Genomic DNA, 26,136 nt, shown 5'->3' on the forward strand with positions numbered 1-26,136 from the left:
TAATGCTGGGGCACTAGCTGAGAGCTTATGTTTGAAAGTTCACAGCCACAGGGCAGAAGAGACAGAGACACTGGCAACTGCAGCTTTTAAAACCTCCAATCTCACTTTCAGTGACACACTTTCTCCAACAAAGCCACATCTCTTAACTTGTCCCAGGTGGTTCCACCAACTGGGGACCAAGTATTCCTATATATGAACCTATAAGGGGCATTCTTATTCAGTGTCCTTCAATTCAATGAGAATTCATTCCATCAACACACAAGACCTGTCACATACCTAGTATTGCCATTATGTATGATTAGCAGTCTCCTTAAGCCTCTAATGTTATTTTTCAAGTTAAGGACAATAAAGTAGGTAGTCCCAACTCAGAAGAATAAAAAGAAAGGTATGTGGTCCATGTGTATTCATGTATATTCTCCTAAGCTGAGGTTCCACTGAGATGGTAGCCACTGGCCATAATAACAGTTACCATTGTAGAGAACAGCCATTTATCACTTTGTCTCTCAATTTTGTAGAAACATATTAGCTCCTTCAATTCAGGTATTTATATCATAGCATTTAACGATTCTTTGGAGGTGGTTGCAGTCACCAGCCTGTTCATCACTAACTAGATTGCTCAGCATCCTTTATTCAACAAACACATCTTTCCACACCACCTGCCCCACCACTTGGGTTATTCAAAAGTTGGTGTCAGAATCAGCTCTTTTTTTCTTTTAGTCAGCAGAATGTTTCTGTGTTGTCTTATTGGGCCCAGCCTGTGTTCCATGTGTTAACATACCTCAGCAGCTATCTGATCAACTGGAGAACAGAATGAGGAGGCCAAGTTGAGAAGGAGCACAGTGAGAGCAGGTGCTAAGAGTGTAAATGTGTTGTTGCTTTGTGTCTGCTCCATTCCTGACTGAGATGGGGAGTTCTCCACACGTTTCCTGTTAGTAGTGATACTTGACTTAAGGCTCAAGTATGCTTTTAGAGCTCTTATACCTTGCCTCAACTATAATACTCTGTTCTATAGTTTCTACTAAAATCTAGACCTTTCATATTCATTCAGACAAGTGAGATATTCTGACCTTATTCTAAGAAACCTGGAATCTCAGAACCTGCAGTGCATAATGTTGACAACTAAAGTATATTTTAAATGACTTCAGTAAGGATATTGATGCTAATACAATTAACAATAAAATTAACACTCTTGTAAAATATTAGTAAAATAAGATAATTATCTCCCAAAGTCAGTTCAACATTTTCTATCAAAGGTGAGAAATGTACAACAGGAAAATGTGATTTTTTCTGAGGGACAGTATTTGGTTCAAATTTCTCACATCTGCCACCTTCAAAGACAAGCTCTCTGGCTTTAGTATGTTTATCTATGAAATGTAGATATTTTTAAGAGTTTTATGCTGATAAATTTTAAATAAGTACTTGAAAATTATATAACTCTTTGTCTGCTTCAAATCAGGCGCCACATTAGTGCCGAGTGACAGTGATTAGGACCACACTATGGGAACAGCATTATTTTACTCAGAACTCCTCAATCATATATCAAAGATGTGTAGGATGTCTAACATCTCTACTCCTAACCAATAATGAATTCTCAAATTCCTCAAAGTCTCTTTTCCTCATTTCCATTTAAATCAAATGTACTATCATTGTCCTTTATAGCACTAAGACTGCCTGTTTTCTTGTTGGCAACCTTGCTATGTGCTTGTTAGCCAGGGCATTCCCTCATGCTGTTCAGGGACAGCTGCATTGATCCCTTGCAATTGCTCTGCTATGCACAACTGTCAGGTGCCAGGTGAGTTTGAACACCAGGGACACAAGGAGACTAGCATCAATACAGTTACAGTGACTTTCTTTTCTTACTAATCTGAAGCCAGTTGGAGTTTTGAAAACATACTAGCAGACTGGACAATGCCCTGTGCACTGAAACTCTGTATTCTTTACCTAATATGGATGATTTATCCTTGGAATCTATGAATTTCCTCTTGATACATAGGATCAATTTTTAATGCCAGATAGTAGGGTAATTGCTCTAAGTAAAAAAAGAATTCTGGTGCCAAGTCTTGAGATGGTATTTATATATGTACTTATGAGACTGACTATTTATATCATAATGTAATTAAATTAATAGGAATGACTTCTTGGAGATTTCTAATTATTAATCACAGGATCAAGACTCTGCATGTTTACTACAATTCACTATCTTATGACCTATGGAAACATCAAAAATTTTAGAATGGACCATCTGCTATACTGTTCCTCATAGAGCAGCTGGATTAATGATGTGGCAAGTTTAATAGCTATAAAAGTAATCATAAATGCTAGTAAACTATAGAGAAATAAACTGCAAATTAATATGTATAATTCATAAAACAAAATTGTACCAACTGGGCCAGTTACTTTCTCAACAATGAGGTTTAAAGGCAAGCTTTAATGAATTTGGAATAACTTTGTTACTTTCCTCAGGTTAATATTAAGAGCCAAATTTATGTGTACATTTTAGATAGTCTAAATGCTAAGACTTTGTCTCTTCATTTCTTTGATGACATTCATTAGATAGGAGTTGCAAACCTTCTTAGGGTAAATCATGCCTTTGGAATATTTAAATGATCTATTGGCTCATTTTCAAAAATAGTTTTATTAATGCTGCCTTGAAACATTGATTATTTTGGAATTTTGTCTGATTTTTATTTATATATTTCTATCATTAGGGACAGTAATTTTAGAAAACCACTGAAAGATGCTAGAAGAACATTCATCTAGGTATTCTGGCAGGAGGGAATAGAGTATATAAAAATTTTGAAAGAATTTTTAGTTATTTTTAGCTACAAAAAAGTATAAATAGTATTTTTAAATGAATGATGTAAATTTTCACTTGTAAACATAATTCCAAAGGTAACATGCTCAACTGTCTTGCATGGAAGAGGAGATATCATTTACTAAAGCTGTGTGTGCAAGTGCCAGGATTGCAACTATGCAGAAAGCTTCCAGAAAGTTAAAGTGTATTGCACTCCACACCCAATACAGTAGGGCACACTGGAGAGTCAAAGTAACACAACAGTCACAGGTGTTCTCAAAGTGTGCAATCCAACACTCCTTTACTTTTATTTTTATATTTTTTAATTTATATCTCTTACATGTGAAACAGCAGGCTTATTTACATACAATTAATGCTTTTATCATCAATACCAGCTGCAAGGCAGATGAGGGCGATTAGAAATCCTAGCATATGGGAGATGGAATCAGGAGGATTAGAAGTTCAAGGGTCTCAACCACATAGTCAGTTTCAGGATAGCCTGGGATAGCTGAGACACTTTTGTAAAAAAAAAAAATGAATAAATAAAAATAAATATAAAAAGTTGCAAAACATCTTGTAGTGTGTGCAAACACTGAAAATAAGGCCGTGTAAGTATATTCTTCTCATTGAAGCTGGTAAAACTTTTAGATGCATGGTGTCATCTACAAGCATTGATGACAAGCAATTTAATACAATTTTAAAGGCTTGTTAGTCTATAAAAAGGAGCAAAGTTAGCACTCACCTCTTGATTTTGGATTCCATCAACACACAAGACATGTCATATACCTAGTATTTCCATTATATACAATTAGCAGTCTCTGTGAGCCTCCAATATTATCTTTCGATTTAAGGAAAATAAAGTAGGTAGTCCTGACTCAGAAGAATAAAAAGAAAGCTTAAAGGCTTCTAGAAGAAATAAATTCCCAGACTCAGTTGTAGAGTCTTAGACCCTAACCCGCATATGCTAACAGAATATTTCCTGGGTTTAGTCTCTTTTACAATATGATGTTTCTCTGAACACTAACTCTGGTAGCTGGGTGACTGACTGAATCTGGTATGATCATTGAGAATTTCATAAACAGAGAAAGCTCCAAGCCCAAACCTTCCAAAGAAAAAGAAGGAAAAAGTGATGCATGGTTTTATTCATTTTCATGTACTAGAATAAATAATAATGTTACAACTTTAACGTTAAAGGGACTTTGAGAGAAAAGGATCCACATGGCCAAATATAATAATGAACAAGATCAGGAAGTATGTTTTGAATTTATGCCAACCTGGCAGTAGCATCTGAGAAGTCTGTGTTCTCATAAAATTTTCTGTTATCCTTCTAATTAGCCTGTGGCTGATTCATAAAGAAAAATATTAAAAATAATTTTAAAAATTAAGTGTTGTGTGTGTGCATGTGTGTTAGAATCAATAGCCAATTTTTCTTTAAATATTCAAGTCCCATGCTATTTCTTCCATTCATGTTTCCATTAATTGAGCATTATAAATGATCTTATTCTATTCAAAAGTGAATTTTCCAAAACTAATGACAGCAGTAGAACTCACATATCAATTTGAAATTTCCCTGCAATTATATATTGTAAAGGAATTATTTAAAGTAAGTATATCATGCACTTATCACTAAAGTCTTATGATTTAGACAGCATGATTGTAGGTGATATTTGAAACCATTTTATAGAGAAAAGTAATGGATAACTCAGAAAACATTGGAAAATATTTCCATGATAACTGTGCATTGGAAACATTGAGTCAGATAAGTTTGAGCTATAAGTCATTTGGGTGTCACAGCCCTGTGCCACATATAACATCAGAAGTTCAATAGAAAGATTTGCCCCCAAGAATCATCTGAGGATGGTGGGAAAGAGCTCCACTTCTTCCATAAAAACTTTAACCGTAGACCGTATGACATCATCTCCTAGAATTCATTGAAGAACTAACAGACCCCTCTATTTTTAGTATGTAATGGTCTTCTTTTAGGAAGTGAATATTTGAACTCAGTAGTTTGAAAGTGTTGCCTGATTACAGAACCAAAAGGAAAAGAAATACTTTAATTTAGGAGGAGACAATGTATTTTATAATTTTTGAGCCAATTAAAAAAGACAAATTAATATGCAAAGTAACCTATGTGTTTTCAAGGCATAACTACCTTTGGTTCTGTAAAGTACTTTATACAGACTTTTATTCAGACAACTGTGAAATGTTGATTTCATACACAATTTTATAAATTACTAATAACAAATGTAATGGATTATTATATTCTTGAGATTACATTCAATAAAAACAATACAAACTATATATATATATATTACATAACCTAATTAATTACTCATACTTTACAAATTTATGCTTTAGGTGATACCTTGAAAAGATAACAGTTTAAGTTTATCAAAAATAATGACCAGTCATCAGTATGTTCATAATGAATAACAATATTAGGTGGTATACATTCTTTCTCCTCAAATACTACTAAACATACAAGATAGGAAAATTTTCATTTAAAAAGAAATAGTTTAGAGAAAATTTTCCTATCTTTCAGGTACTCTGAAAAAATGAAAAATAATTCACTACCAGGTTTTCCTGACTTTTACTTTCATTTCAGTGTCCTGACTAACCTGGGTGAGGGAAGGTCCCACCAGTGCTCTGTGAGGCAGATTTTCTGATGCACACTGTTGCTGCTCAGTTACTCTGGTATCTTCTCTAGAACTCTTCTAGCTGATGAGTACACGTCCCTAAGTCTTTCACTGTTCACCACCTGCACCTGTTTCCAGAAAACACTCCTCTAACATATTCCTTCAGTCACAGGAGAATTAGTCAGGCCTGATCAGTATTATCCATATGCTTTTGTTCCCAGAGTAGCCACAGCTGCTCAGTGTCTCTGCAACAGTCAGTCATCTTAGCTGTTGTCCTCCTCCGCTTCAAGAAGGCATGGTCGCTGGAGACTCCTGTGTAGTCCATACTAAGCTGGAAGTGAGACTATGGCTTCCTTGGGTAGCTTTTCAAGTGGACTTGGTACTCTTACTCTGAAATGACTGCCTTCAGATGAATATGGATTTGAGAAGGCCTAAAGACCTTACAATATGTTCCATTAGAGGTCTGTATGTGACATTATGGAATGCTTAATCGATTGGTGTTGGTTTTGATTTGAAATTATTGTCGATCACTTTTTACAATTTTCAAAAGAAATAATCACCATTATCATGGAGAAAAGATGTGAAAGTTCTATCATTCTGTGTGCCTGATATTTAAGTATGTGAATCTATATTAGCTTGTTCATGCTAAGTATCTGAGGTACTCAACACAAATCTGTGGGTTTGGAAATAACTGTCCCAGTTGATGGAGGCAGAAAGAAAATTTCAAAGGGTAAAATTTTCTGTCACATCGTTGCCATGGAGATGGAAACATCTAACTAGAAATCATGTTATCTTTGTTCTACACTATCAAAGGGGAGACACATACCTGTCATTGCCAACAGTAGCATAGAACTGCCAAGCCTTGGCCTCATATTACTATCTTTCTTTTTTAGACTTGGATATAGAAAACATCTCAGGTAATTTCTGTTATTAATGATTTGAACATGGTGCAATGTCTTGTCATTTCATTGGATCTGAAATTACACATTTAAATTTGTTTTCCAGACCATAGATTTTGAAGGCTTCAAGCTGTTCATGAAGACCTTTCTGGAAGCTGAGCTCCCTGATGATTTCACTGCTCACCTTTTCATGTCATTCAGCAACAAATTCCCCCATTCCAGCCCAAATGTAAAGAGCAAGCCCGCTCTCCTTTCAGGTGGTAAGTATGCTAATAATGAACACATAGTAAGCCTTGTAAAAAAGACATGTGTTTCACATCATCAGACTGAAAATTGTCTGTGTGTCTACAGTGGAATCTATACCTGAGAGTGATTTTTAAAAATATACCAGTACAATAAACAATATAGAAAATAGGATTCATTATGACTTATAATTTGACATGGAAGTCCATGTTTCTGTAATGATCTTAAGAGGCATTTTCATCAAATTTGAAAAAAAATTAATACTAGACAAATATAAATATCTATGTATTTGAAAATATAATAAAAAGGAGCCTATGCATAAGAAATATATAATATGTACAATCAACTGTGACATTTATCAATATACATTTAGGTTTAGATCTGTGAGCTCAGAACATTTCTATTTTTCTTAGTTACAGTTTTGCAGCACAGTACGGTTGGTTCTTTGACCATGTATAGCTTTTAATGGATGTATAGTGTATTAGGAGCTATTGCTAATTAGTCCAATCAAGAAGCCAGATACTTTATTGTATTTCCCCAAGAACATGAATTTGTTTAGTAGGTGATGGAGAACCGAAAAAAAGATAGCACATAAAAATGAGGTGTTTGGAATAATAAGCAACCTGTACAGTCCTTAGGTTAGAGGATCCAAAAACCAGAGTCTTGCAGCTGGAACACAGCTCTGAGGTAGGAGAAGTGCTTGGAGGATTTAATTCAGGATCTTCTGTGTAGGACAATTTCCTGGGCAGCTTCCTGAGGTCAGAAGTTCAGTGGGTTTCTTAGCAGACTTGAACCTCAGACTCCTTGAGAACGTACGAGGACAGCTGTGCTTTACTAAGCAGCAGGAGGCTCATAGTGTCTCAGTTAGTGCTAACTCAAGCTGGAGATGGAACACCTCTGCTACTCAAATCCTGTGCTTTGGGACAAAAGGCTAAGGTGGTTATCCCAACAAGAAACTGACGCTGTCCTTGCTATCATGTCCTCATCTCTGACTGTGCCTCTTTAGACCTAAAGGACATTCAGTTCACATGTTGCCTGTTTGCAAAGCAGTCTTAAAAGATCTTAGGAATATTCCACTTCAGAAAACAAATGTATTTGTGTGATATTTATTAATATTTCCTTCAATAAAGATGAAACATTCTAGAAGATAAAAGAACCCATCACAGAACACAGTAACTCATTAAAAAAAAATTACAATCCTTAAAAGCAAAGCCTAAGTGATTTTTGAAGCATAATATTCCACTGTTGAAACTTTTTGTGTATGGCTTCCTGTAAGTTAGCTGGATGGTCACATCTACATCTGTTTATTTTTGTGTGCTCTGTCGAGTGGTCTCTTACATACTTCAGTGTACATTCCTGAGAAAATGAGGATGAGGAAAACACTTAGTATTGTTAGGAAAATCATTCAGACATTAACAAATCCCCCAAAGCTCTCAGAGTCCTCCTGAGAGTCACTGGTCTGGAGTGCCAGCCGTTGCATCATGGACAGCAATGTAATGACTGGTAGTGAGGGGGAAGAGTGTAGTCTCTGCACTGTGATAAGACAAATTTAAAAAACAAATAGGTGGTAGAGCCTCAGCAGACCACAAGCTGAGGCAGTCTGATAATCGTCCAGCACCATGGCAGCTTGTGCTGTTTCCACACAAATGGCAATAGTAATTTTTTCAAGCAGAATCAGATGTGGTGCCATCTTTCTAAAATCAAACTTCCATGGGATGATGCTTCACGAGATGTGACAACTAGGCATCCTCATCATAATTGGCTTCTTGCTCTACATTCAGTTACTTGAGTTCCTCTCCCTTTATAAAAGCTGGAGAAAGCTCTCGATGCTAGCCCCTTTGTTTCTTGGTATGTGATAGTGGAACTGTGTTCTTCTGGACTGAATGTTTGTAGAGCAGACAGTTTCTACTTCAATCTACAAGTACAATTCATCTGAGCAACACTGTCCTTGAGTTCCAAGGAAACAAAATGCATGTTTATCTATATCCTACAAATGTATTTGCCTACAGTAAACAATGGAAATAGAGACTATTTCTAATGACTTAAGTGGGCTTATAAAGGATTTAGACCTCTAACTTTCTATTTCCCCTGATAACACATAGTAGTACAAAATAGGAATGCTAAGTTTAATAGGAAAAACAATCAAATTAGGCTTCAAAATACACACAAATGAAGCATTATTCAGACTGTACCTCATTTGGAATAACTTCATATCCTGTATAGGTCTACTTGAAAGGAATAAGTGCTGTGCAACTCCCATGCAGCAACAATAAATCAATCCACATTCCTTTCCAAAGTATGGCTTGTTATTGAAGAACTGACTGTCCAATGTCCTTCCTATGACTGCTTCTGCCCATCTTTGCAGAAACACTTTTGCTGGTTTTTCCTGAGGAACAAGGAACAATGGACACAATACAGAAGTGCAAGGGCTGGGGTATCGTTGGCTCAGAAATTGAAAACATAAATCTTTTGCTATTCCTAGAAACTTGTTTTTAAAATAGTCTGTTATCTACACAGAATATAGTTGAATTTGGAAAAATTTCAGGTTACTTCTGAACAGAAAGTTGCTGTAATGGCCATGATCACCCTCATGGGACCTCATTTTACTTTGTTTGAACAATGTCAGCAGCAATAAGATACTCTGTGTGTGAACTGAAAAATAAGACCGCCTCAATAAAATAGAAAGGAATAAAGATATTACCACCAATATATTGTGCTCAAATATGATACATATTATAGAAAAATAGACATTAAACTTTCTTTTCATAAAGATGTTAACTATCATGCACAGTAACAAAGGTTTTGTATGTAAATTTGCATGTGTACAGATATGCTTTGTCACTGAATGTTAATCTGTGTGGCATTTTGTGAAATAGAGAAATTAGTGTTGTGAGAACCTTTACTGAATCTGCTCCACATTATTTATTGAGAGTTCTCGTTTGGAATTGGAGATGTGGAGCTGCTCCTGAGGTTGGAGAGTTCTCTCCTGCCACTCGACCTCCTCAAACTCTTAGGTTCCCTGTGTGCCACAGCACTCATCAACTTCTGATTTCTCTTGCATTCTAAGAAAATTCCTGAATTACAGACATTACACCATCAGTACCTTTTAAACTGCTTATAAATTCCTTTGTTACTAAAAGTGGCTCTCGGTCTCAGATATACTATGATCTCTGTTTCAGTCACTACAGCTTTAGTACTGAGAAAAGTGTTATAAAAATGCATATTACTACCCTTCAGATATGCATTCCTCAATATTTATATAGCCTTGGCACCTCTTTAGTTTTGGGGAGATGGGTTTTTTTAACTTGTTTGTATGTTTTTGGGTTATTTTGACTTGTATTTTAAGACAAGATTTCTCTGTGTAACATTCCTGGCTGCCCTGAAACTCTCTTTGTAGACTGGGTTGGTGCAGAACTCACAAGGAGATCCCTGTCTCTGCCTGCCAAGTGCTAGAATTCAAAGTTTGAGCCACCCTGCCCAGCTACACCTCTTTAGTTGTAAATACATCCCCTGGAAAAATTATTTATTTTTAAGACGACTTCCTAATTTAATGTTATTCTTAAACTTGTTTTATTTATTTTTCTAATCAAATTTATTTATTCATTTTACATCTGTACCACAATTTCCCCTCCCTCTATCCTCCCCTAGCCTCTCTCTCACTACCCACACCCCTCCACTTCTCCTGTTTCTGTTTAGAAAGGGGCAGGCCTCACACAGTTATCAACAAAACATGCCATATCAGGTTGCAGTCAGACTAAGTAAGCATCTCCCCTTGTATTAAGGCTGAGCAAGGCAACCCAGTATGAAGAACAGGTTCCCAAAAGCCAGCCAAAGCATTAGGGACAGCCCTGCTCCCACTGGTAAGGGTCGCACAAGTAGGTCAAGCTACACAGCTGTCGCATATATGCAGAGGCCCTAGATCAGTTCCATGCATGCTCCCTGATTGTCAGTCAAACTCTGTGAGCTCCTATGAGCCCAGGTTAGTTGTTTCTGGTGGTTTTCTTGTGGTGTTATTGATCCCTCTGGCTCCTACAATCCTTCCTCTTCCTTTTCTGCAGGATTCCCCAAGCTTGGCCTAATGCCTGGCTATGGGTCTTGGAATCTGTTTCCATCAATTCCTGAATTCCTGAATGAAGGCTCTCTGATGACAATTGGAGTAGTCACCAATCTATGAGTACAGTGGAATATCTTTAGTCCTCATTACACTGACATATTTTTCTCCAGTCATGTTTGGTCCTATCCTGGGGTTTCCGGGCAATTCAGCCTCTGGGTTCTAGCACCACAGGCAGTGTCAGAGGTGGACTCACTCTCAGGGCATGGGCTTCAGGCTGGACCATTGGGTGGCCACTCCCATAATCTCTGTGCCACCCTTACTCCCCAGCACATCCCATAGGTAGGACAGTCTGTAGGTCAAAGTTTGGGTGGCTAGTTGGTGTCCCAGTCCCTCTACTAGAAGTCTTGCCTGGTCACAGGAGATGGTCAGATCAGGTTATATATTCTCTGTTGCTAGAAGTCTTAGTTGTGGTCATCCTTGTATATTATTAGAACTTCCCATGCACCAGGGTTCAATTTGACCCTTTCCCCCTCCATCCACCTCCAAACCCAATCCCTCATGTTCCCATTCCCACACTTCTCCAGTCCACCCATGAGCTTCCCAGGGAGATCCTTGTTTCCCTACTTGGGGTCTCCTTGTTACCTAGCCTCTCTGGGACTGTGGATTGTAGCCTGGTTATTCTTTACTTTAAAACTAATATCCACTTATAAGTGAGAACATAGCATGTTTGAACTCCCACCAGCATTAGAGGAGTGTTTCCCTTGCTTATCCTAACCCACATAAGCTGTCATTTGTGTTTTTGGTCTTAGCCATTCTGACAGATGTAAGCTGGAATCTCATAGTCATTTTGATTTTCAGTTTCCTTATGGCTAAAGAGGTTTGAACATTTCTTTGATGGTTTCTTAACTATTTGAGAGTCTTCTGTTGAGAAAAATTCTTCTGTACCCCATTTTTAATTGCTTTTTTGATGTCTAGTTTCCTGAGTTAATTTTTGTTTTGTTTTGTTTTTTGAGACAGTGTTTCTCTGTGTAACATTGTGCCTTTTCTAGAACTCACTCTGTAGCCCACTCGGGCCTTGAACTCACAGAGATCTACCTGGCTCTGCCTTGCAAGTGCTGGGAATAAAGGCGTGTGCCACTGCTACCCAGCGAGTTCTTTATACATTATGGAAGTCAGCCCTCTGTCACATGTGGAGTTGTTGAAGATCTTTCCCTTTTCTGTAGGCTGGTGTTTTGTCCTGCTGACAGTGTCCTTTGCCTTACAGAATCCTTTTAGTTTCCTGAGGTCCCTTTTATTAACTATCCTAATGCCTTTGCTACCAGTGTTCTATTCAGGAAGTTGTCTCCATGCCAATGCATTGAAGGGTACTTTCCACTTTCTCATCTATCAGGTTCAGTGTAACTGAATTTATGTTGAGATCTTTGATCCACTTGGACTTGATTTTGGTGCAGGTTGATAGATATGTATCTATTTGCATTCTTCTACATGCCAATACCCAGTTATGCCAGCACCAATTGTTGAAGATGCTTTCTTTTTCTAAAATTTTGGCTTCTTAGTCAGAAAAATTAGGTATTCATAGGTGTGTGGATTTATCTTCAGTTTGATTCCACTGCTCCATCTGTCTGTTTTTATTATGATACCATGTGATTTTATTACTATAGCTCTGTAGCTTGAAATCAGGGGTGGTGATACCTCCTGAGTTTCTTTTATTGTATAGGATTGTTCTAGTAGTCCTGTTTTTCCATACTAGGTTGGGTATTTTTTTTTCAATGTCTGTAAAGAATTGTGTTGGAATTTTGATGAGGATTGTATTGAGTTTGTAGATTGCTTTTGGTAAGATGGTCATTTTTATTATGTTAATCCTACCAATCCTTGACAAATCCAATACCCCTTCATGATTTATCTTTTAAGTTTTAGAGAGATCAGAGATATAAAGAACATACCTAATCATATTAAAAACAACATACAGCAAGTCAACGGTCAACATCAAATTAAATGGAGCGAAACTCAAAACAATTCCAGTAGAATTAGAAACAAGACAATGCTGTCCCCTCTTACCATATCTATTAATATAGTACTCAGAGTTCTAGCTAGAGCAATAAGACAACAAATTGTATCAAGTGGACACAAATTGGAAAGGAAGATGTCAAAGTATGCCTATTTGCAGTTGATATGATAGTATATATAAGTGACCACCAGGGAACTCCTACAGCTGATAAATACCTTTAGTGAAGTGGCTGGATACAATATTAACTCATAAATTCAGAAACCCTCCTATATACAGACAACAAAAGGACTGAGAAAGAAATCAGGGGAACATCACCCTTCACAATAGCCATGTGTAATATCTTGAAGTAACTCTAACCACACAAATAAAAGACATGTATGGCAAGAACTGCAAATCGTTGAAGGAAGAAATTAGAGAAGATATCAGAAGATCTCCCATGCTCATGCACTGGTAGTATTAAACTTATTTTAAATTCTGAAAGTTTATTCAGTTTTACCCCCAGTCTAAATATATGATGTATTTTTCTCCATATCAAAAAGAAAATAGGCACTTGGGGGTGATGAAACAGCTCAGCAGGTAAAGGCACTTGCTGTCAAACTTACGTCCTGAGTTCAAACAGCAAGACTCACATTGAGAAAGGAGAATAGACTCAGAAAGCTATTCTTTGATCTACACATGTATGATGTAGGACACACCTGTCCCTTCACACATAAATAAAATAAAAGCTTTATAAAATTAAAATACAAAAAAATTGAAAAGCTTAAACAATTGAAAGAAAATAAGTATTCTGAAACATTACATGCCTAGAGGCCTCCTTATGGACTATGGACTGATCATTCAGCCCACAAACCATGCATATGTACCAAAGAGCTGGTTTCCTGGATGTTCCATAAGGCAGCACTCACAGTCCAAAGGCCAATTACATTGTACTGAAACCTTTCTCTACTTGTCTTGATTACTTGCATCCTCAAATTTTCCATTTCCAAGCATTGTTATGTATCCTTCCTTCTCTCTACTGCATTGTGTCGAAGTAAATACAAGTACTTTCCAGCACTTGTTATGACCAGAATTATCTATCCACTGACAAGATCACAGTTGTATTAATTGTTGTTTGTGTCTTATTGCAAGATCCCAAATCCCAGCCTCTAAAATTGTCAGAAACCTGACAATATTACCTCTGAGTTTCCAAGCTCAAGGTTAACAAATGTACTTATATCAAAGTATTGTTTTCTAAGCAAATTAAAATCCTTGGCACCCAAAATCTATGAAAGTGGAGTTGTATTCATAAGTAAGTGGATGCAAGACAGAAGGAACACATGAAATCCTGATCACTCCAGACTTCTGAGATGCATTATTCTGCTATGACCTTAGTCTTTGATCCATGTGCCATAATTAAGAAAGCAGTCTTTCTCTGCCTTTCTAATTCTCTGTCTTTCTTCCCCATGGACTCCAAGCTTCTTTTGTAGGAAGCTATTTCTAATGACTGAAGCCTGCTCTGCTCACACAGGACCACTGGCATTTGTTTTGTTTTTACGATCATTTCTTTAGGAATTCTTTGAGATTTCTTCTCTTTTGATTTTTGAGACAGGGTTTCTCTGTGTAACATTTCTGGCTGTCCTAGAAGTCATTTTGTAGAGCAGGCTGTCCTTGAAGTCACAGAGGTCTGCCTCTGTCTCCTGAGTGCTGGGATTAAAGGCATGCACCACCGCTTTGGGCTTCTTTTGAGAATTTTATATAAACATAAAATGTACTTTGCTCATACTCACCCCCACTGTTAATTCCTAATCCTCCTGAATCCATCTCTACATCCCCCGCTCAACCTCCTGTCCTCTTTTATTACCATCATCATCATCATCATCATCATCATCAACAACAACAACATCAACACAACCACCGTTCACTGAGTACATCTAGTGCTGCCACATATGCATGGGTCTGCAGCCATTCACTGTAGTATGATCAACCTACCGGACCACACTCCTAAAATAACTGATTGTGCCTCCCCACAGAGCTATCAACTGTCAATAGTTCTAAAGATAAAGGCCAGGTCTCTTGTTTCCCATCCCCCACAAGCCCATATAGAAATTCTGTTTTGATTATGTATAGGTCTTGTCTAGGATTCTGTGAGCTCATTGTAATTTTACTTTTTATTCATGATTGCAATGTGTTTTGCGATAGGGTCTCACTATGTAGACCAGGCTGGTCTCCACATTATGTAGCTCTTCCTATCTCTGCCTCCTGAGTGCTGGGATCAAAGGTGTATGCCAATATGACTGGTTGGCTGTGAGGTCATGAGTGCAATGGTCCTGTCATGTCTAAAAGATACTTTCACAATAGTCTCCCCAGTGACCCAAAGACCTCTCGTGTACTCCCTGTGACTCCCAAACCCCTCAGTAATTCCTACCTCCTAAAGACACACTCCCTCTTAATAGCATCATCTGGCCTTTACCATTATGTCTGTTGGGGAACAAAGGTTGAGGTCTAAAGCACAGCACCATTTTTAGTAGGAGAGCAGATAAAAGGTAAACACACAGATAAGAATGAGTGAGACAAAAATGAGCAAGACAGGAGACAGACGGTGCAGGTAAAGGCTCAGATCACTGGGAGCTCTGGCTTTCTTGTGACTTAAGTAGAACTAAGTAAGGGTTGCTAGGAATCAGTACTGTCCACCCCAGAGTGAATGATTGGTTAGGACCTTGCAGGGCAGACGAGGTGAGAAACTTTGGCAGGGTCAAAATCCTGAGGACTTTTTAAGAGGCTGGAGGAAGATCGAGTTCTTAGAAGTACTGATTGATTCCTGTCTGCCTGGAAGATGCCGATGAATTGAGCGGAGACTAGCAGGAGGTGCCAGGGTGGGAGCTAAGTCCAGGTGTGGAAGAGATTTGCTTGTCATGCTTCCCTATGGCTTTCATCCAAATGAACTTAGAGATCAGTTACAAGATTTTCAATCTGAAAATAAGCTTGTTGCCAGTGATTTGGAAGATGCTGTGAGGAATGATGAATCAGAAGCAATAAAAGGTACAGAGGATATTTAATATTGAGAGAAATCTCAATTTTATTATTTATTATTTTGAAAAAGTTTAGCTACCTTTTCTTTGCTAAATATTTCCATTGTTTAGCTCTCATGTAATCAGTTTGAGCTGTTAAACTATGTGTATCAAGATGCCACAATGCAAAAGGCCAAATTTATCTCATTTCATGTTTTCTATGAAATTGAGGAGTGGACTAGGCTGAAAAAAAGAGAAAGAATTCAATTTTTGTTCACAAGAAGATTAATAAATTAAGAACAGAAAATTATATAGTGAAAACTAGGATCCTGTACTAAAAGCCTCTTTTTATCAAATAGGCTTAGAATATTCTTACCTAGTTAGATTGTTTCTGATATGTTGATATTTATTTTGTGAGTGTGACAGAAATAGTGTGTTTTGTGTGAATGTGAATCTATGTGGGTGTAACACACACACACACACACACACACACACACACACACCACACACTCAGAGAGAGAGAGAAAAAGAAGGAGAGAGAGAGAGTAGTCTGTGTTTGTGTTTTTCACTATAAAGCAGCTTGGTATGTTTTTCATGCTAATGAGCTACTTGAGTTTCTAGAAGTGAACCAAGGGCAGACAGGGTCTCCTCACATGCAAACCACATAGACATTAATGTTTTTATGACAGTGAACAAGACTTCTGGTATGTAGTCAGCATTTAAAATACAGTGCTCCACACAATGATATCAATATAATTGTTCTTCTTGATGAAATAAGCTTAGAAACTGACATAAAAATGCTCTAGAAAACAAAACAAAACAACTAAGCATTTCTAGCCACTCAGGATTTCCTTTATTTATGCAAACCATTGCCTGCCCCACACGGCTTTAGCACCAGATCCACACTTCTCTTGGTCATTGTTAGTGGTGCTGTGATTTACACTTATTTTACTTCAGCAAATATTTTATACTGCCACCAACAAAACTTCCAACTTCAAGACCCTTACACATGCCCAGTAAAGAAGAGTTCCCTCTAGTTATAACTACTGAGTGGATTTTTCATTTTAAAAAAATATTTTCCTGCCTGAATTTTCTCCATAATTTGTCATTAACATGTAAACATTTTGTTATTAAATTTAGTCTTTGCAGAATAAAGGATAAAAACATTTACATCTTAATGATTCCATGTTAAATAATAGTATTATCTTAATATTTTTGTACTTCCATGTTCAAAAACACTATCAGAGTTCACAATAATTTAGTTAAGGCAAATGATGCAGTTGATACTGCAGACACCTAGCTCAATCTGCACATTTTTAACAGGAGGCTTGCTGTATCCCTGTCTCACAGTAGCAAGAAAAAAATTACTGAGATCCCAAGAGCTTGCCTTCTCCCTCTGTGACAATGCTCTATTGAAGCAGAAAGTTGAAATCTGTTTTCATCAGTACTTGACTGTGGGTACTCAAGAGCTGTTTAAATGCTTAATGATAAATGCCCTGTGTATTAATTCAGATTGGTGTTTTTAAACATCATGCTAGTTCTATATCTGTCTTAAAAGTATAGATAAGAAAAAATATTTATAACCCATTTCACTATAAGCAACTTTGGTAAAAATTTGGCAAACGTGGGCATATGTGTAATTATGAGTATAAAAATGTGTGTAGACAAACTCATTCACAAATGCATAGTATTGTAATAGCTGTTACAAAGCATGACCAAATGGAAAATGAAAATTTAGACCTCTCAGCTGTGGTTGAGATTTCTTATTTTCCTCCAGATATCTATGGGCTAATCAGGAACCTCTTAGAGCATTTACTGAGAGTCAGGAGATAGATTCTCTGCTCTCTCTTTCTCTGTCTCTCTTCTCTCCCTCTCTCCTCTCATCACACAAATATGTTTGAAGTACACAGCTGCAAATCAGACTGCCTTTGAATTGTTCTTGCACAGTCTCTTGATCTCTGTTTTCTTAAATGGGAATAATGAAAGTTCCTGTTTCATTTGGTTTAAAGAGTGAAAAAAATCATAATGCATGGAAATCTTTAAAATAAAAATAGATACACTGTTAATGATCAATAAACGAAAAAATCATAATTCATGGAAATCTTTAAAATAAAAATAGATACACTGTTAATGATCAATAAACGTCAGCACATCACCACTATGCTTTGAATAGACTATATTCTAGTGTTTTGGTTTGCACACATCATGATTGAATTTCTCTTTCAATTTTTTTGTATAATGTCATACATTCTGAAAGAGGAGTCATGAGTTTAAAGTGTTATATTAGAATTTCACTCAATAAGCAGGCTATGGGCAAATGGAAATTATGATTCCTAATAAGTAGTTGACATATGCATGCTTAATATATATATTAGAATAATATATATATTCCAAATAACAAGAAATAAGGCATCCAACTCTTCTCTTTTTTGGCCAGGTCCTCACATTGTAGCTCAAGTTCCCTAGAACTCCTCTTCCTCGAAGGCTGATATTACAGGTGGATGCCACCATGACCAGCTTCAGTCAACTTCCAGTTATCTATGTGTACTAGCAAGTCATGGACAAAGAATCTTTGGGGCTTGGTAGTCAAACAGTATCTGAACCTTCAAGCTCTAGGTGAAGCAAGAGGTCCTATCTCAACATACACAGCAGAGAATTTTTAGGGAAACAATGGATGTCACCCTCTGGCTTCCACATCCACAGCATGAATGGCAATATACAATATGAGAGCTACTAACTACTGATAGCTACTAAAATTTAAATGAAACAAATGTCTGTTTTCACTCATTACCTTCTATCTTGTCAAAAGCCCTATGTGGTTTATGCTGTTGTACTAAGGAATGCTAACTGGGCCTGCTGTGGCAAGCCTATGACCTCACTGGTCATTTTAGAGATAGAAAATGCAATGTCAGGTGTTCCAGGCTAGTCTCAGTAATCCAGCAAGCTAGAGAGCCAGCCTTGGTTACATAAGACCTTTTCTCAAACAAAACAAAGTGAAACAATCAAACAAATAAAAAGAGGCAAAAGAAACAAAGCAAACAAGACTCATTTATTAAATCCTGGACCTTGAGAGGCTGAGGTACCACTCAGGCTTTAACTGCTTGCTCTGCAAGCTGGGAAATCTGAGTGTGATGCCAGCCTCCATATGAATGGTAGGCATTGGTGTGCCTGTACGCCAAGAGTGGACAATCAGATGGGAAGGTCCTAGGCACTTGCTAGCTAGACAGTCTAGCTGAATCTGTGACGTCCTGGTGTACTGAGTCTCTCTGTCACAGGATACACTGGGAGAAATTGAAGAAGACACTTCATGTCAGTTGTTGGCCCCCAGGTGTATAGAAACACATAAATATTTACACACACACACACACACACACACACACACACACACACAATTTGGAGCCTTGATGTTAAATTAAATGTAGTCATTAGAAGCACAGTTTTCAGGCTGAATCAAGTGCTCTGAATCAAGTGCTCATCTAACATGCCTGAGGTCCTGAGATTAATCCTCAGCAAGAGACTGGAGAAGCAATTTAAAAAGACAAATCCTTTCAGCTTTTTATAGATTGTGAATGTGTCTAGATGAGAATACAGTGAAAGTCATATTATTGCAGAATGTAGTAATAGGCATCATTTAATTTTAATAATGCTGTTCTTATAATTATAACTCTGAGAAAAATGTTTATAGTATATACATATATACATATAAACACATATGTATATATGATGACATTATCATTGAAAAACACCCTTGAAGTAAAAAATAGTTTATTCCTGATAAAAATCAATGAACTCTAATTACAATTCTTCCTTTTCTTTTTGGTACTTCTGTATTACAATAAATATGCATACAACACAGTTCTATAAGAATGTACGATTATGTACAGTATGTGGATGCACTTGCTTCAGTTTTCTGGTCAAGTATTAAGTCCTAAGAGCAAGGCAAGCAAGAAACTGAAAATGTATCTAATCACACGATATTTAGAGCTAAATGCAACCATTTGAGGCAAAAGAAACAGGAAACAAGCACCTCCAGCTGGGTAAAGAGAGAAAGGTTAAAGGTGGTACTACAAAAATCCCCTCTCTGAAGAGAGACTGAGACACAATGCCTGATTTCAGAGAGTAAAATATGAAGGAGGAGTTTTCAATTGCCTAAGCAGGAGTGTGTTGGTGTTATAGAGGTCTTGGGAATAGAAATAAACCTGTTTGATTAATCACTTGTCTTTGATTACCCACTTCAAGTTTATTCAATTCTAAGATGGATAAAGTTAGTATCCAGGCAATGGAGTGTTAATCAATGCAAAAAGAAATGATTAACTCATAAGAAGTCACGGAGGAAAGTAAACTGCATGTTATTAAGTGAAAAAGCTTCTTTGAAAAGCCTACCTTACAATTCCTGCTAAGTGATACTCAGTTACTATGCTCTGAAATATTTAAATGCCAAGATATTTGTTGAGACTGAGAAATGTTTTAACTTCGGCACAGTGGCTGTGCCTTAATCTACTGCTATTCCAGCCAATAACTCTGACTCCGCATTGATTCCATAATCAGTCTGGGTAACAGAATGCTTGCATAAGTCACTGTGTTAGGTGGGGTTTCTACTGCATCAAAAGACCATGACCAAAAAATAAGTTGGATAGGAAAGGATTTATTTGGCTTCCACTTCCAAATCACTGTCTATCACTGAAAGAAGCCAAGGAAGGAACTCAAACAGGGCAAAAACCTGGAGGCAGGAGCTGATGCAGAGGCCATGGAGGAGTGCTGCTTGCTAGCTTGCCCCAAGTGAGACTGTTTTCCTGTAGAACCCAGGACTAGTAGGCCAGGGATGGTACCACCCACAGTGGGCGGTCCCTCCCCAATGGATCACTACTTGAGAAAATGCCTTACAGCTGGATCTTAGGGGGGCATTTTCTTAATTGATTTTTCTTTATTTCAGATAACTCTGATGTGTCTGTGTGTGTGTGTGTGTCTGTGTGTGTGTGTGTGTGTGTGTGTGTGTGTCTGTGTGTGTGTGTGTGTGTGTGTATGTATGTGTGTGTGTGTGTGTGTATGTGTGTGTGTGTGTGTGTGTGTGTGTGTGTGTGTGTGTGTGTGTGTGTGTCCTTCCAGTTGATGTAAGACTAGCCAGCACAGCTGCCAGCAATAGCTTGAAGGGGATGTTGATAGTGAGAATTTGTGCATAGTGAGGAGGGTATACAGGTGAGAAATGAGATCTTTCTTCCTTTATCATGTTTTCCATTTACAAAAAAAGCCTTCACAAATATAGATTTAAAACATTAATAATATCTACTTTGATTTTTTTTTTGTCAAAATGATTGTGAAAAATGTCTTGTCTTATCCGAGTAAAGCTTCTCTACTTTATCTGAGTAATCTCATGATTCATTCCAAAGGGTACATATTTTACCACTCAAATTTGTTTAATTAGTCTTTTGGAAACACTTGTTAGTTTTTCAATGTATAGATTGAATATATGCCCATATTTTTGCACCTTAAAAGTTTTAAATATAATGATGACAGTTAAATGCACAATGAATCCTTTATTTACAAAATGTTATCAGCACAAAGAGAGAAATATTGACTTATCTTCAAACAAGCACAATGGTAATATTTCCTCTCAAAAGTGATGTTAAAAATCTGTAGAGACAGGAAGTAGATGAGTGGTTATTTGTCACCAAGTAGAGGGAGGCAGAGTAGCTGCAGATGAATGCGGATATTTGGACAATAAAAATCTGACGTTGATGGTCGCAATGGTTGCTCGATTCTGTGAACAGGCTAAAGCCATTGAGCTACATATTTTATTTATTTTTTTGTTGAGCTACATATTGTAAATAAGGGAATTGCATGGGACATTAATTCTATATTTGTCATAAAGCTGATATTATTTACAAAGTGATATGAAATGGAGTGTGTATGTGTATGGATCTTCTCACAATACCCACTGTACACTGGAAAGACAAAAAGGAGATGATGTGACCCCGATTATCTCTAGTTTTACGTTGATGTAGTATCATGAAAGTGAGTAGGCAGACACCTTAACCTTTAAAAATATACAGCTGACTGTCTTCCACAGAAACAACACTGTGTTCCTTCCCTTCTTTCCTTGTCCTATTTGGGAAATTTGTGTGAGGGAGTTAAGATAAATTGAGCTGATTATGTCATCAAGACCCTGGGCTGGGCATTTGGGAAGGAGAGTTAGCTCCGCAGCTGGATGACTCATGCCGTAGTTTATCACCAAAATTCACTGCTGTGTTTGGGGAATTTTCAAAGGTCTCCCCCACAGTGTCTTCTATTGTAAGTCAGACGCCCTGACTCTGGCAGCTGGATGAACTTTAGTTGGTCAGTTGTAATTATTTGGGGAATTGTGAAGGTCCTTTTAAAGCTCAGCATTACATTTGAAGTTATGCTTCCTTTCAAGTAAAAAGAAGTATCAGTTTGTATTGGATATGCAGTGATCTGTGCATTATGAGGGAAATTTAAAATGTGTAACTCACTGAGAACTGTGAATGAGAGTGAAGTTGGCAGATAATGAAGAATCATTTCAATGTAAGTAAGAACAAAGGAGGAGGTGAAGAGTGTCCCACAGATGGGGCTGGGAGAGGCGCACGTGCAGGTGATTCAGTCGAAGGCTCTCTGATGAAATTTTAAGGATGAAATGAGATATAATAATCATGATAAGTTATAATAGAAAATATTAGTGTTTTGAAAACCACAAATTATGCTTCTGTGTGTCTGTATTAAGGTGTCAATTCTTTTCCTTATTTTTACAGTGTTCTTAATGGAGAATACTACAATAGGTTGGCAGGGTTGAACGAGGACAGATGTGTATGGCTGGCAGTGAAACTCTGGGGCAGCCATAATCATGAGCCTGTTTCTCCTCATATAGTTGATGTCACAGGGTAACTTAAGAGTTAAGTGAGATGATGTGTGAAAGCCCCTGTTAGTGATTCCTGCCTGATACTAGAAACACTCTAAATGAAGCTTATTATTAGGGGCAATATCAGCAATGATAGAAGCCAAAGACTGTTTTGCAAAGCATTGGATATTTGAGACCATTGAGACACCCAGATATCACAAGAAGAACAGAAAGAGTTAGAGTTGTAAGCGGTTCTGTCGGGAAGCTTTGTGCCAAGGAAGGACAGCTGGTCAAACCACATTTGGTTCAAAATATTCTTACCCATAATTGTTGACAGATTAGGAATCCATGATATACCCAGTCCCCCAGTTGTCATGGGCAAATACTTCTTGGCAATGTACAGCTCGGTTGTAATTGAGATTTACCTCAGGCCTTTTTGGGTTCTCCTGATGTGGTTTCAAAGGCTTCTCTGTGAGATGAGTCTTCTCTGTAAAGAAGCTCCTGTTACATCAGCAGCAGCAGTTGTAAACAAATATTTAATTCCTCCACCATTGTCTTAGAACAGGACAATTCATGAGATTTTTGGAAACAGTGACCACTGAGATGGAGGCCCAGGCACTAACTCCTTCCTGCTGAGCCTTATGATCTGAGTTCCATCCAGCTCTGGAACCTGCATGATGGAAGGAGAAGAACAACAACCAAAAGTGGTTCTGTGATCTCCACATGAGTGCCATAGCATGTGCATGTGTACACACACACACACACACACACACACACACACACACACACACAGGTGTACCCATACACCAAATAAAGAAAATGTAGCTAAAAGGTTTTTTTTTGTTTTTTTTTTTTAAGGTTTTGAAAATAACACAAAGATTTTTTTTTTTTTTTAAGAGAAAGTCTCAATGTTTAGATGTGTCTGGCTTATAATTTACCAGTCTGATATTGAATTATATGCATCAAATGAAGACTATATTGAAATCAAACTGCAGTCATATGCATTGCCTTTTCTCAGAATGCCCACCATGCTGGTACTGATCCCTCTTTATGTTGTGCTCATTCATACTCATGGACAGTAGGGTGGTAGGTGGATATCTTATGCTGGCAAATGCTTGACATAAATGTGTATTTTATGAAGGATTACTTACCCTCATTACATAAATCATAACATGACGAACTCAGATCACCTTTTCAGTATTTTATGAAAGGACAATTATTGTTATCTTTCAAGTAAATTTTTATTTGTCACTGCTAATACAGAAACAAGGAGACTGGAAGTGGGTTCATTATGTCTTCACTCTTTGCATCCTCTCACATAGCCTGGGCAATGCTAAGTTATGTCTGCCCCTGCCACTGGATCTTGGAAGTTTCTGTCTTATTTCCATTTTATGTATATATATATATATATATATAAAATGTGTGTGTGTGCGTGTGCATGTGTGTGTGTGTGTGTGTGTGTGTGTTCCATAATATTTAGTGCTATTTCCTTTAGAAGTATTTTAGAGCACAGTGAATATTTGAAATCTATGAATATAAATATATTTTCCAGGTCTGAAGATGAGTAAGGGTGCCATCACCCCTCCACGTTCTTCTCCAGCAAACACGTGCTCCCCAGAAGTGATCCACCTCAAGGACATTGTCTGCTATCTGTCTCTTCTGGAAAGAGGAAGACCTGAGGATAAACTTGAGTGTATGTTTCAGGACTTGTGTTTACTCACCAAGCTGAGGGTGGGAGGAGGGGCCGTGTGTTGATGTAATTATCATTGCCTAAATTGTTAAAAAGTAACTTTTCTCAGAGTCAGTACAAAAGTTACTATTAAATTTAACTGAAAATGCATCTTAATTGGTATTTTGAAACATATTTTGTTAAGAAATGTTGAAATTTGGTTATTATTATGTGAAAATGTATCCATTTCTGATAATTTATCAACTTCTATTTGTTTCCATTATTAGACAGAGAAAATGCTCTAAGAAATACCAAATGCCCAATTCCTGCTATCTGAGAAGGACTTCATCACCCCCCACATCTCACACACATGCAAGAGCATCACACACACACACACACACACACACACACACACACACACACACACACCCTTATACTCTTCTCTATGGCAACCTCCCTTTGACATCAGGTCGACATCTTTGGCAGAGAACAATTTCTCAAATGCCTCATTTATAGGACTTGGATCTGTATGTTGTAAATAATAAATAGTACTTTTGTTTCTTTTACCATATGACAGGTAGGGACTTTTTTTCTAAATACTTAGTTAACACTCTTATTAAACTGCAGTGACTGAGCTCTCTCTGGTGGTAAAATGTACACATTGCAACGAAAGAGCATGCTCTTTATAAACACTGACTCATAACTGATCACTGATAATCTGATCTCCCTGTAAAGCTCATTATAACTAGAGCAGTTGCTGTATACTCGGTGGCTAGATTAACTGGTTTATATTAGAGATCATTAAAATGAATTAAAATTTACTACTGAAATAATAGTGAAGGTAATAAAACCAAACTTCAGTATTTTTTAATAAAATTTAAAATATTGTAATGTATTAATACTATAATTACAAAGCAATTCAGTTAAATTTAATAAAACTTAAAAATTTAATATTTTTTTTTATTTTTCTCACAAGTAAAGCATTTACCATGCTTATTTAGGAGTCACACCAGCTTAGGTTATGAATAAATCATATGGCTATTATTCTTTTAATATGTATTTATTATTCATAAACATTGAATACTTGCATTGCAAGATTTATTTTGTATTCCTAAGAATGTGTAGAAATCTTTCATTCCAAAGTAAACATTGAGTTTCTATTGAAGTGACGGCCAAAGAGAAAGTTTGCTCAGGTGTCTTCATGGCCATGTTTGGGTTGATGAGGAAGATAAATATTTTTTCCAGATCTGAGAATTAATGAAGCCACCATGCATCTCCCCCCAAAAGGACTTTGGCACTGCACTTTAATTATTTCTATGCCAACTAGAAGAATATTGCTTTTGTTTTGGATCTGTAAGAATCATGCTTCTTGGTTCTGTTCTTAACGCCATGCATGCATCCTTTGTCCACAATCGAACATTACTCTGTCTGAAGCAACTGGATGAGCTGCTGTTGAGTCTTTTTCAATGGCGTTCTTTATTCTATGAGTTTCCCAGCTCTTTGTTGAGCTTACAACTGGCTCAGGGCCATTTTCCTCAGTTTACAATTGTGCTTTCAGACTTTCCTCCAAACCATAGAAAGTTTCTGGGTTGCTATACTTTTTATCAGATGGCTCAAAGTACACCCTTGCTTTCTGACCTCTTGATTTTAGGGCTTTTTTTTTTTTTTTTTTTTGTCCATCACTCTGAATATACAGCAATGTATTCAGGAATTCTGTGTTTTTACTTTTTCTTTTTCAACGTCTGATTATTTTCCCACATCAAGGATTCCAATCTACCCTTCATCTACTTCCTTAGCAATTTGTGGGTTTTAACCTTTCTGTGGTTGCACATTTACAAATTCCTAACATTCTTCTACAGTTTCAGTTCCTAAAATTATTTGCAATAAGTTGTACATTAATAGTGTCTAATGAACTATATAGTTGCTTCCAAAAGACTTATGCTGTATTAAACATAACATGAACCAGAACTAAAAAGAAGAAAAGGTACTTATTTAA

General features: G+C 37.1%; 1 protein-coding gene across 5 annotated transcripts in view; it reads left to right on the forward strand.

Annotated features, from left to right (window-relative positions):
• Dgkb (diacylglycerol kinase beta) overlaps positions 1-26,136 on the forward strand; it is a 700,455-nt gene that overhangs the window by 170,658 nt on the left and 503,661 nt on the right. For all 5 annotated transcript variants that reach the window (XM_036205893.1, XM_036205892.1, XM_036205894.1 and 2 more), the window contains 2 exons: positions 6,436-6,589; positions 24,024-24,164. In XM_036205893.1, the coding sequence (XP_036061786.1) occupies positions 6,436-6,589; positions 24,024-24,164 (295 nt within the window). The remainder of the gene's footprint in view (positions 1-6,435; positions 6,590-24,023; positions 24,165-26,136) is intronic.

This window comes from Onychomys torridus, chromosome 14 (assembly GCF_903995425.1).
Source record: "Onychomys torridus chromosome 14, mOncTor1.1, whole genome shotgun sequence".
NCBI classification, from domain to species: domain Eukaryota; kingdom Metazoa; phylum Chordata; class Mammalia; order Rodentia; family Cricetidae; genus Onychomys; species Onychomys torridus.